We start from the raw sequence: 12,838 nt of genomic DNA on the forward strand, positions 1-12,838 counted from the left end.
GAAGAAAACCAAAACCACAGCAGAATAGAGAGAGTGAAGCACAATGGTGGAACCTGTGCTCTGCTGGCATGTGAGCCCCTCCAGGCTCCTGTCCTCACTCTGACCCTCACCTAGGACAGGTATTTATTCTCTAAGCCTTAGTTTCTCAACCCTAAAATAGAAACAGAGAGTGTCAGCCCTTCAGAGTTGTTGTAAGCATTACATAAGGCAGGTAAGGCATTCAGCATAGGGTCTAGCACAGTGGTTGTCAACTGGGGGCAATTTTGTCCCCCAGGGGACATTTGGCAACGTCTGGAGACATTTTGGGGAGCTCCCCTGAGGGCTGGTTGCTACTGGCATCTAGTTGTTTGAGGTCAGGGATGCTGCTAAACATCCTACAACACACAGGACAGCTCCTACAACAAAGAATTGAGCAACCCAAAATGTCCATAGTGCAAAGATTTAGAAACCCTGGCCTGGCATAGAGCAGGCACTCCATAAATATGAGCTATAAAATTCATTTATGATTATAACAATAAACCAGCTGCAGTTTCTTTCTCTCAAGGATAAGCAGCATCTATGATTAAAATAAGAGATAAAATGTATTACTTACTCCACTTCTTGTAATATTGGGTAACAGATCTGTTATTCTGGAGACAGGAAGAGTCTGAAGCTTGGCTGATTCTGGGGAACCCAGTAACTTTGTGAAATAAGTAACATAGCAGAGCACCAGAACTGTGGTATAGAAAAGCTGAGAAAAAAAAAAACTGTTTTAATAAAGGCATAATTAAGATATGCCTATAAATTTGGTCTCAAAGGCCAATCAAGTAATAGAACTCTCTTGATTAACTGCACTTTCTATTCAGCAATGCCTTACCCTCTGGGAAATGGCACTATTCACTTAGACCCAACTTCACTTCAGCATCTACCTGCAAAGTGTTCCCAACACTTCACTTAACTGGGAGAACGTAATTCTTCTCAGCAGACAGAATGTAATTTCCATTACACTAGCTCAATTACCACAGCAATGTCTGATACATTCTCAAAAGGTGTGTATTTGGCCAAAGGAAAGGCTCTTCCACCTAGTCAGCACACTGCAAAGATCCATGTATCCTAACTGTGCTAATATCCAAGGACTTGTCATCATCAAGGACTGTGGGTTTTCCATAAACCCCGGAAACCTGTGCCATTAACGATTACAAAGCACAATTGAGCTGCTGGCTCTCTCCTCTTCACCAGGGCAAGAGCTACTGCTGATGGGGGAGGAAAGGGTAGGGTGATAAGAAGGCCCACCCCTCCCTCCACCCATCCAGGACAAAAGAATGTCTTCTGGCCAGGAGCAGTCAGATGGGTTTTGTCTGCAGATTGAGGAAGAAAGTCCAAAAAAGCCCCTTTTCACAAGCTCCCTTCAACCCTCTTTCCCTCCTGAGAACAGCAGTGCACACTGGTTCAAGAAAGACTGGGACCTCCAGACTTGCTTTCAGCCTGGCAATATCAAGGCTACTCCTGCAGTAAAGGCACAGGGCAAGGAAAAAGAAGAGTCTCAGTTTAGTAGGTGTGGGCCCTTCTGCTCTCCACTCCCAATCATACCTGAGACGGAGCCCATCATCCACTAGCCTTCTTCCTTCATGCTCCAAGCCCTTAAAACTCCAGCAGCACTGCTGTGAGCCACCCACCTGATGCCAGTGTCCTCTGTGAGAAGTACCCTTTACATAAATCATTACTAAGAATCTTATCTTCCTAAACATTAATGAAAACTACAACTGCTTAGCACTGTAAAATGTTCTGGTAACTATCTGATCTTAAATTTCATTTTTAAAAATAGCACTTGTATTCTAGTTATATTTTTATTAGAACTAGAAATATGAACTAGAATTAGGAACTAATAAGATGGAAATGAAGCCTAAATTGCTAAAACTGAAAATATACCTACTCTGACGTGATTCATGCTCTCTGAATTATGTGAGATTTCAATATAAGTTTAAAACAGGCTTGGCAGAGTTTCCACCTATTCTGCAAAAACCTGATGGAAATCCAGGGAAAATAATACACATGCAATTTGATTCCCACCCCACCCCTCATTGCTTTTTTTCTCCTTTACAAAACTACCAGACAACCAAAGATCAGTTTGAAACAGGCTTGCCCACTGAATGTCTAAAAAGGGTTTTTGATGTTTGACAATGAAGTCCAGTGTGTGGCCCTCACCAGGTCCCTAGAAACACCGACGGTCTCAGTGTATGGGACACAATGGACCTGGCAGCCAGAGTAGCAGTGCCAAGGCCACACTTCTGGTGCTTCCACCTCCTGCACAGGCATGGGTACTGCAAATGCAAACCCCACGGCGGTGGGAACACGAAGAAAAACCAGTTGGAGAAACAAAGATCATATAAAAAGTTAAAAGTCATGATTCTTACCTGGGCCAAAGAGAAAATGTACAATCCCCAGTGAGGCAACCACAGCACGAGAAAAGCTGTCAGAATGCTCTTAAGAATTACCGACAGGCTCTCAGCAATCACCTGCAAACATGTGGTTAAAGTGTAGTTTACAAACATCAAAAAGTCAAGATGTAATAGAATGATAGACAGAAAATCTCGGGCACTGGCCACCCTGGCTATGGGGACAGGGCACACAGCTGGACGTAAGTATCAGTAACGTTTTACTTCTTGGGTAGGGTGGTGGGTTCATGGATCTTCCAGTATATTATGTTTTAAGATTTACATTATATATATATTCTTTTGTAATCTATTCTAAAAGATGAAGAGAGAAAAGTTAATATTAGTATACAACTAAATACAGTCACTAGAAAAACCTGAAAAACCTTTATGGTCCTTCTACATTCTCACTTGAACTAATAAATTATTAGCAAACCTGTTTTTTATTTATGATCAAACAAAGGTGAACTTTAGCCCAGCCTATCTGACAAATTTCAAGTGGAAGAACTTAACTGACCATGTTAACCTTTTTCTAAATACATTTTTATGTGCAAGTCTGGACAAATCATTCTCTCCTATAAAAGCATTTTTAAAAAGCAACGCTTTTTCTTATTCTTCCCATTTCCCATTCACAGCAGAAGGCACACTCACCTTGAGCTTCACAAACATATGTGCTTGTGCCAAGACCCAAAAGGGCTCTCCTAGAAGCTCTATCACTGCCGAGAGACCAAACAGCACCACTCCAGTTGCATAGTGAGGGACAACATAAGGATCAGGCACTTCAAGCAGCTGCAACCAGACCCAGCCCAGGAATAAGGACCAAAACACACCCAGGGGGACTCTGGAAGAGGAGAAAAAAATAATTCACTAAATTTTAAAATAAATAGAAATATATATTAAAATAGTAACACTGAACAGAAAAAAAAAGTTATAATACAAACAGCTACCATTTATTTATTAAGATACTAACTACATGCCAGGCACTATGATTAATGCCCCTTATCTCACTGACACCTCACAATGATCCTCTGTCATTATCTCCATTAAAAAAATATGAGGAAACTGAGGCTGACAGGCACTGGGCAATTTGGCCAAGGTCATGAACAGCTAATCAAGAGCAGAAGCAAGACCCAATCCTGCTATAACTCCAAAGCCTACACTTCTATCCACTGGGTTACACATACTGACCCATAAGCAAAATTCCCAGAAAGAAAATGCCTGTTGTTGAGAATGACTGACAGACTGTATACAGCTGTTCCTTGCATCCCAAATAACAAACAGAGCAGTGCTCAGTATCCTTTCATATGTTTCACATGTGTACCTCGGGGCATTTAAATATGCCTGGGTGGTTAACAGTTGTTCCTCTAATCAAATGAACACCTACCAGCCCTCACGACAGTCATTTCTGTGAGGCGATAAGGAGTTATGCAAGGGCAGCACTGGGAAACAACCTCAAGCCCCAGCCCTGCCTGCAGGGACAGAGCTGGAGAAAAGCCATTGCAATTTTAAGTTAATGTACTTGATCTTCAAGAATATCCTAAAAGACTCAGAACTGAAGTCATATAACAAAATTGAAGAAAAATGTAATGAAACCCATAAGAGGCTTTCAAGAAATACTAAATCTAAGTGGCTGTTAAAAGCTCAAAAGATATTATAGAGCAAAAAGATTAGGAATAAAAAAGATGGCACAGGCCAAGTGGAGCTCACAGTGGTGATCAGAAACAGCAAGAAACAACCTCCAAAGAGGATGAAACCAGGGCTAGAACCCTGGCCCAGAAACCCCAACCTAGAATCTCTTCCTGGCTTCTGGACATCCAGAGAGAAAATGAGCCAAGAAGTTCCTCTGACACAAACACTCCCCACTTCTTGTCGTATGCCTGCTCCCAGAAACCCATGGCGAAGCTGAATCTGGAGGCAATTCAGCTTTAGGCATGTGTTACTGTTTCACTTCCAATGCTCACTACACCTGCCTTCCTGAAACATGTCTCCTGCCAAAGCACAACTCACGTTAGCCACAGCAGGTTGAGGGTCTGGCTCCAATCTCGCTGGGTGACCCCACTGAGACATGCTCTGCGGAAGGCCTCTCTGGCCAGGAAGAGGGTGGTTGAGTAAAGCAACGTTAGTCTGTAAATGAAAGGCAGAAATCAATAAGGTCTCGAGTTTTTTCACAGAGAGAACTTCTGGGATGTTTCCAGCAACAGGGAGGAGATAAAGTCTTGGTCATAAACTACTGATGGTGACATGGAGGGCAGTGGGCTCTTACAGGACCCCCTACTGGTCTGATCCATGAGAACTACTGAGTTAGGAACCAAACGAAAGATACCTAAGGGTGTGTGCCTACAGTTACATGAAGGATAGAAACTGCCGCAGTGGTCTCAAAAGCCTGCAGCCTTCATGGCTACGGGCAGAGGTGTGGCCATGACCACAAGGAGAAGAGGATAAGATTATAACCCCACCCTTCTTGGTCACGCGGACACGAGTGACCAACAGCCCCTGTGTGAAAAGCTGAGCCTCTACCGAGTAGAGGCTCTGGCCAAAAGAATCTCAAGACAGGCAATAAGGCTGGCAACCATTACCGAGGCTGCTGCAACCCAGATCAGCAAGGCTTGCCTGGGCACCTCCCAGATGGGCAGCACCTAGGTGAGCCTTCCTGCACCTTAGTGAGGAGTAGCTGAGATTTCCCTCCTCAATAGGCAGCAGCCTGGGTGAAGCCAGAGTGGGGATGACCCAGGGTGAAGGTCTCTGGGGTTGTCCAAGGATTATCCTGCTACCCAGTGCCTCTGTGGAGCATTGCAAATAAGGAGATGGAACCGAACCTTAAGCAGGGGGGCAGGGCAGGCCAGATAAGGGCTGTCAAAGTAGGGACCTGCCAATCTCAGGACGCCTGCCTAGGGAGAAAAATCTGAGCCCCTAGGAGGATTTGCCCCTCTTCCTTTCTGCTTTTAAAAAGCTATTTCTTAGGGCCAAGTGCCTATATTTCTCAGGCTCATGCCTATAATCCCAGCACTTTGGGAGACTAAGATGGGAGGATTGCTTGAGCCCAGGAGTTCGAGATCAGCCTGGGCAACACAGTAAGACCTCATCTCTACAAAATATAAATTAGCCAGGTGTGGTGGTGCACACCTGTAGTCCCAGCTGCTCAGGAGGCTGACATGGGAGCATCGCTTGAGCCCAAGAGGTCAAGGCTGCAGTGAGCCATGATGGTGCCACTGCACTCCAGCCTGGGTGACAAGGCAAAAGAAAGAAGAAGAACAAGAACAAGAAGACGACGAAGACGAAGAAGAGGATGAGGAAGAGGAAGAAGAAGAGGAAGGAGAAGAAGGAGAAGGAGAAGGAGGAGGAGAAGGAGAGAAGGAGAAGAAGAGGAAGAGGAAGAGGAGGAAGAGGAAGCAGAAGAGGAAGGAGGAAGAGGAAGCGGAAGAGGAAGAAGGAAGAAGAGGAAGCAGAAGAAGAAGGAAGAAGAGGAAGAGGAAGAAGGAAGAAGAGGAAGCGGAAGAGGAAGGAGGAAGATGAAGCGGAAGAGGAAGAAGAGGAAGCGGAAGGAGAAGATGAAGAAGGAAGAAGAGGAAGCAGAAGAAGAAGAAGAAAGAAGCAGCAGCAGCAGCGGAAGCAGCAGCAGCAGCAGAAGAAGAAGCAGTGGAAGAAGCACCAGCAGAAGCAGCAGCGGAAGAAGCAGCAGCAGCAGAAGCAGCAGCAGCGGAAGAAGAAGCAGAGGAAGAAGCAGCAGCTGCAGAAGAAGCAGCGGAAGAAGAAGAAGCAGAAGTAACAGAAGAAGCAGAAGAAGCAGCAGCAGCAGAAGAAGCAGAAGCAGAAGAAGAAGAAGGAAGAAGCAGAAGCAGAAGAAGCAGAAGCAGCAGAAGCAGAAGGAGAAGCAGAAGGAGAATGAGAAGCAGGAAGAGGAAGAGAAGGAGGAGGAGAAGGAGGAGGAAGAGGAGGAGAAGGAGAAGGACAAGGAGGAGAAGGAGAAGGAGAAGAAAAAAAGAAAACAGTATTTCTCAAAGAATGGTCCCTGTTTCAAAATCACCTAAGGAGCTTGTAAAAATGCAGACTCCTGGGCCCTTCTTCAGCACTATGTAGTACAAAACTCCACAGATGATTCCTTTCCTCAAAGCTTGAGTCCTGCCACTAAGCTCTGAGACCAGAGCCAAGAGGGTATGTTTGTTAAGCATTAGACATGAAATGCTGTCTGGAACATACTGCCTCATTTATCAGGACATGAAGACACACCTGAGAAGCTGAGCTATTCCGAGCACTCACATCATTTCATGTATTTTATGTCATTTGTGAAGACAAAATATGTGTGGGTGTCCTTGAACAGAAAGGAGGTGAGTAGAAGAAACAAGCTGAGTCTAAAAGACAAAGAAGTCATCTTTCCAAGAGCCTCCAAGAAATTAATGACAAGGACTCAAGCTCGGATCCCAGTTGCCGTATCCCAATTACAAAATCACTGAGGAGGGAAGGAAGGTGGCTGCTCCAGCCCTGCAATTATGAAATGCATCCTCACGAAGCACAATTTCTGCTTCCTTTGCTGTCAGCAGGACAAGAACATAGGATTATACCTGAGAGGGAGTTTTTAATGAATTACTCCCACTCTTCTCCTTCCTGACTTCCAAGAGCAGGAAAACCAGAACAGCTGGCAGAGAAATGTGCATTTGGAGGCTGCTAATGGAAAACACTCCATGAGTCCATTAAAAACAACATTGCCTGCATGTCCCTCCACTCCTGCACGCTTCTCCTCAGCCCACTGCTAAAACACTCTGCTTCTGGTAAAGGTCCATGCTTCTAGAATCCAAGGATGACACACAGGTACAGTGTGAAGAAAGCCTGGCTAGGAAGGTGAACTCTGACAGTGCCAGGGTGCATCTCCTCCTACCTTACATTTACCACGCCAACAATTTCCTTTGACAGGAAGCGAAGAATAAATGCATTCAAGACAAAGGTGATCAACCGAAACAACACCTATAGAAAAAGAGGAAAAACAGTAAGAATAAATGACGTTAGGAGTGTTTACTTTGCTGAAATGAGAACAATGTGGCTGTTCTTCCTAACGTGAGGTAATGACATACAGCAGCTTTGTCACAGAGACTCTGCTCTAAGACGCCCAACCTGTCTGCATTTCTCCAGAAATTTCACTCCTTGGGATCTCTCAGCACTCCCGTGCAGTGGTCAGAGAACCCTGGAAGGCACTTGGAAGCCTCCCTAATTTATTAATAACAAGAAAGAGGCCCCAATAGACTCACTGAGTTTCTACAGGTTCCAAGATAAGCTTTTGAGGAAGCAGAAAGAGAATTCTAGTTAGTGGTTCACCTTGCTGGGCCCTAGCCACACTCCCCTACCCCAGGCTGTTTAGAAATAGCACACACTTAGCAAGTGGGAGCCTTAAGGGTATAGCAGACTCACCAGAAATCATGGGGTCTAATTTCTCTTTTCTTCTCTGCCTCATAATATCTAGGAATTTCAATAATGACATTTAATCGTTCTGAACTTCAGTTTTCTCAATTAGAACACAGAAAATGTATTTCTTTATTGAATACTTGTCTCTTTCCAGAGAGGAGTTGAAATACCTTTTAAATGATGCTGCAAAAATAAGACAACGTAGTGTAACACGGGGGGAAGGGAGACAGAGTCCAGTTATTGCTGCTTGAAAGGGACATATCCTGAGACTTCCCAATCTGTCAATTCAAGAAAACCACTTAAGCAAAGAACTTCTCCCATGAGACACAGAGAAGAAGACGACTGTCATTAAACAGGGTTGCTAAATGGGGATGCTGGGAAGAGTGCAAACCTCATTCACTAAATGACTCCCTCCTGCATCCCAGCAGCAAATGAAAATCACTTCTGTGTTAAGCACCCTCAGAGTTATCTGTGAAGAGCTGCAATTTGGAAGATTTGATCTAAGCATATCAAAGGACTACTGTGGTCATAAAGGTATGACCAAAAAGGGAGAGCACGTAACACTGTAACTAAAGTGTCACAGAGCAACAAGGTCTCCAAAGCCAAGAAATGACCATCTCAACCTTTATGGAGTCAAAGGTGGTCTTTTGAGTCCAATGACAGCTCTGTAGCTGCTCCTCAGAAACATGCAGATATGGCCAGGCACGGTGGCTTATGCCTGTAATCCCAGCACTTTGGGAGGCCAAGGCAGGTGGATCAACTGAGGTCAGGAGTTCGAGACCAGCCTGACTAACATGGTCAAACCCTGTCTCTACTAAAAATACAATTCACTATTTAGCTCTTCTATCTGTTATCTTCTAATTGTTATAAGCCTCAATGTCCTCTGTCAAATGAGGTTACCGATCACATAGGGTTGATTAAAAGGATCAACAGAGATTGCAGGGCTGAGTACAGTGGCTCATGCTTGTAATCCCAACACTTGGTTGGGCGCGGTGGCTCACACGTAATCCCCGCACTTTGGGAGGCCGAGGCGGGTGGATCATGAGGTCAGGAGATCGAGACCATCCTGCCTAACACAGTGAAACCCTGTCTCTACTAAAAATACAAAAATTTAGCCGGGCATGGTGGTGGGCGCCTGTAGTCCCAGCTACTCGGGAGGCTGAGGCAGGAGAATGGCGTGAACCCTGGAGGTGGAGTTTGCAGTGAGCCGAGATATCACGCCACTGCACTCCAGCCTGGGTGAAAGAGTGACAGCCCATCTCAAAAAAAAAAAAAAAAGAAAAAAATCCCAACACTTTGGGACGCTGAAAGGTAGGAGAACCACTTGAAGCCAGGAATTTGAGACCAGCCTGGACAACACAGTGAGACCTCATCTTTACAAGAAATATATATATATATATATATTTTTTTTTTTTTTTTTGTTGAGACGGAGTCTCGCTCTGTCGCCCAGGCTGGAGTGCAGTGGCTGGATCTCAGCTCACCGCAAGCTCCGCTTCCTGGGTTTACGCCATTCTCCTGCCTCAGCCTCCTGAGTAGCTGGGACTACAGGTGGCCCGCCACCATGCCCGGCTAGTTTTTTGTATTTTTTTAGTAGAGACGGGGTTTCACCGTGTTAGCCAGGATGGTCTCGATCTCCTGACCTCGTGATCCGCCCGTCTCGGCCTCCCAAAGTGCTGGGATTACAGGCTTGAGCCACCGCACCCGGCCAAGAAATATTTTTAAAAGAAATGAGACTGTAGAAGTGAAAGCATTTTTTAAGTGCATACAAATGAAAGGCATTAATACTTTCAGCATGGGTGGCTCAGAATTAAGATAGAACAAGCTCTCAAATTCTTGCAGAATAAGATGTAACTGCAAAGCTACCTAAAGTGTCTACAATGTAATTCGAGAAAGCATACAAAAATGAAAACACTCAAGAAACCATATAAAAATATGGTTATTAAAACAAAAAAATCCGAGCAAGACTCCATCCCGAAAACAAAAAACAAAAAAAACATGTGTACACACTTATGTTAACCTCAAAGCTATCACTGTCTAAGAAACTTAATGTTTCAGGCCATATCCATATCTCTTTTTTTTTTTTTTTTTTTTTTTTGAGACAGAGTCTAGCTCTGTCGCCCAGGCTGGAGTGCAGTGGCGCAATCTCAGCTCACTGCAAGCTCCACCTCCGAGGTTCACACCATTCTCCTGCCGCAGCCTCCTGAGTAGCTGGGACTAAAGGTGCCCGCCACCATGCCCGGCTAATTTTTTGTATTTTTAGTAGAGACGGGGTTTCACCATGTTAACCAGGAGGTTCTCGATCTCCTGACCTCATGATCCACCCCCTTCGGCCTCCCAAAGTGCTGGGATTACAGGCATGAGCCACTGCGCCCGGCCCATATCTCCTAATTGGTTTGAATAAAGGTTGCAGCTAATGAAGCTGAGGTTGCTTATGCCACCCAGTATTTGTCACACACTGCAGCCCTTACTAGCAACACAGCCTTCATTTATTTCTGCAAAGGACTTCACAGCTTTTGTTTTAACACAAGGTCTCACTCTGTTGCCCAGGCTGGAGTGCAGTGCCATAATCACAGCTCACTGTGGCCTCAACCTCCCAGGCTCGAGATCCTCCCACCTCAGCCTCCTGAGTAGCTGGGACTACAGATGCACACCACCACGCCCATCTAATTTTTGTATTTTTTATAAAGACAAAGTTTCACCATGTTGCCCAGGCTGGTCTTTAACTCCTGAGCTCAAGCAATCCTCCTGCCTTGGCCTTCCAAGTGCTGGGATGACAGGCATGAGCCATCGCGTCCAACCAACTTTACAGTTTTTTTTTTTTTTGAGACGGAGTCTCGCTCTGTCGCCCAGGCTGGAGTGCAGTGGCCGGATCTCAGCTCACGGCAAGCTCCGACTCCCGGGTTCACGCCATTCTCCTGCCTCAGCCTCCTGAGTAGCTGGGACTACAGGCGCCCGCCACCTCGCCCGGCTAGTTTTTCGTACTTTTTAGTAGAGACGGGGTTTCACCGTGTTAGCCAGGATGGTCTCGATCTCCTGACCTTGTGATCCGCCCGCCTCGGCCTCCCAAAGTGCTGGGATTACAGGCTTGAGCCACCGCGCCCGGCCGACTTTACAGTTTTAAAAAAGGCTCTCTCGCATCTGTGAAATTATTTGACACTTAAAAACAACCAGTAAATGCACAGGAAGCAAGACTGGGGGTTAAGTGATTTCCTCAATGTTACACGGCAAGCAAATGACCCAGCTTGACCTTACAGGTAGGCCACTTGACTTGTAGTCCAGTGTGTTTTCCGCTACAACTTGTTTAAGTTTTATGAAGCCTATCTGGGTACTAAGATATTATCAAAGGCTGAAAAAAAAAAAAAAATCAACACTGTGGATAAAGCACTAAACTCAGTTACTTATGTAGTGAAACAGGAAAAAAAAAAAGCAACCCTAAGTAAACTTAGAATGGCTGACATTTACTAAGCACATATCACGTGCGAGGCACTCTTCAACATGCTTTCCATAGGTTATCTCATTTCATTCCTACATTGACTATTTTAAAAATCCTTATTACCCTAATAAAAATAGCTACATTTATTAAGTACTTGTAGTGTGCCAGGCACTTAAGAGGCATGATTTCATCTAATCTTCCTAATGACCCTGTGAGGTTGCACTATGGTTCTCATTTAAGATGAAGAAACTGATACTCACGGAAGTCATGGGATATATCCCGAAGGAGTGCATCTAGCAAGTGACAAGGCCCAAACTCAAGCCCCATTCTGCTTGGTTCTTTCTTCTGCCCTCCATCTGCCTAAGATAAGGCGTAGGGTAGATTCAAGACTTGTGCGAAGTAGGGTTGATTGGCTCAAGAGTGAGACAGAGAGATATTGAGCCACTTGACTTAAAAGGTTCAGCTCCTGGGGTTGAAAGAATATTCAGATACCATTTGGACTAACTGGCATGTATCATATCTGACAGATGACAAAAATTAGGGCCAAGAGGGGAAGTGACTTGTCCAAGATCACATAAACAGAAGATGCAGCCAACATGTATTAAATGTATACTAAGAGCCGAGTACTGTGTTAAGTACGTTTATTTGAATGATCCCAATCAATTCTTGCTTATGAGTTAGGTACCACATATTATTACCCCCATTTTACTAGTGAGGAACTCAGACTCTGCAGCTGAAGTCACTTGTCCTGGGTCACGGAGCAATCCAAGCCTAACTCCAGATTCCTGTTCTTAGCTATGCCACATGGTCTCTCGGAACTCAGTGGGACTCAAAGTTTGAGGGCCGTGTTTGATGAAGGAAATGAACCCCTTGCCTGAAAAATACCAGATTCTCGAACATGAAATACAAGTCCCTCACCCCAACCACCTGATCTAATTCACTCCTCCTGCCATATGGGAAATGGAATGCTCTGAAGGAAAGCGGCTTGTCTGCAGTCACCCGGCCTAGACTCTGAAGGCAGGCTCCCATCTCCGGGCCAGGCCTCCCGCTCACCAACGCCGCCCCCCGGTCTCCGGTCGAACCCCCACCCCCTCCATTGCGGGGTCCACCTCGGAACTGGGTCGGCCCTGGGGCAGGCTCTCAAGGGCCCGTGGGCTGCCATCCCGCGAATCTCGGCTGCAGTACAAGCTGAAACCTGACGGGCAGAGAGTACCTGCAGGATGAGACCGAAGGAAGCCAGCCGGGCCGCCTGGCCCAGCACCTCCTGGCTACCCATAGCCTGGGCGCCAGGCTCCGACACCAGGAAATGCCGCCGCCACTCCACTTGGTCGCGATAAGATGGCGTCACGGAGCGCCTCGCTCTCCGATTGATGGCCTTGAGACAGGGGGGCGGGGCACGAGAGGGCCCTTTAAGTGGGCCCGGCTCCGTCGGTCTGTTATGGCGCCTGGCTCTTCCTATTTCAGTAGGTCCTGCGCTGTCTGTCCCTCTCTTCCCCGTATAAACGAAATAGTGTGGCGAGTACTAAGAAATACTGTTAAAGAAGTCAAAGTTCCTTCTCTGAGGCTTTCAGCCACCAAACGAGAAGCACTAACTTTCCTG

General features: G+C 45.7%; 1 protein-coding gene across 5 annotated transcripts in view; it reads right to left on the bottom strand.

Moving 5' to 3' along the window:
• Positions 1-12,592, bottom strand: part of RFT1 (RFT1 homolog) — a 44,821-nt gene extending 32,229 nt beyond the window's left edge. For 3 of the 5 annotated variants that reach the window (XM_033210123.1, XM_033210126.1, XM_033210127.1), the window contains exons 1-6: positions 12,452-12,592; positions 7,285-7,370; positions 4,419-4,535; positions 3,063-3,252; positions 2,394-2,495; positions 593-730 (exon numbers count right to left, since the gene is read on the bottom strand). In XM_033210123.1, the coding sequence (XP_033066014.1) occupies positions 593-730; positions 2,394-2,495; positions 3,063-3,252; positions 4,419-4,535; positions 7,285-7,370; positions 12,452-12,514 (696 nt within the window). In that variant the 5' untranslated portion in view covers positions 12,515-12,592. Of the gene's footprint in view, positions 1-592; positions 731-2,393; positions 2,496-3,062; positions 3,253-4,418; positions 4,536-7,284; positions 7,371-11,498; positions 11,599-12,451 lie in introns of all 5 variants that reach the window. The other 2 variants (XM_033210124.1, XM_033210125.1) reach the window with 2 other exon arrangements.
• Positions 12,593-12,838: the final 246 nt, after the last annotated feature.

This window comes from Trachypithecus francoisi, unplaced genomic scaffold, assembly GCF_009764315.1.
Source record: "Trachypithecus francoisi isolate TF-2019V2 unplaced genomic scaffold, Tfra_2.0 Lachesis_group0, whole genome shotgun sequence".
NCBI lineage: Eukaryota > Metazoa > Chordata > Mammalia > Primates > Cercopithecidae > Trachypithecus > Trachypithecus francoisi.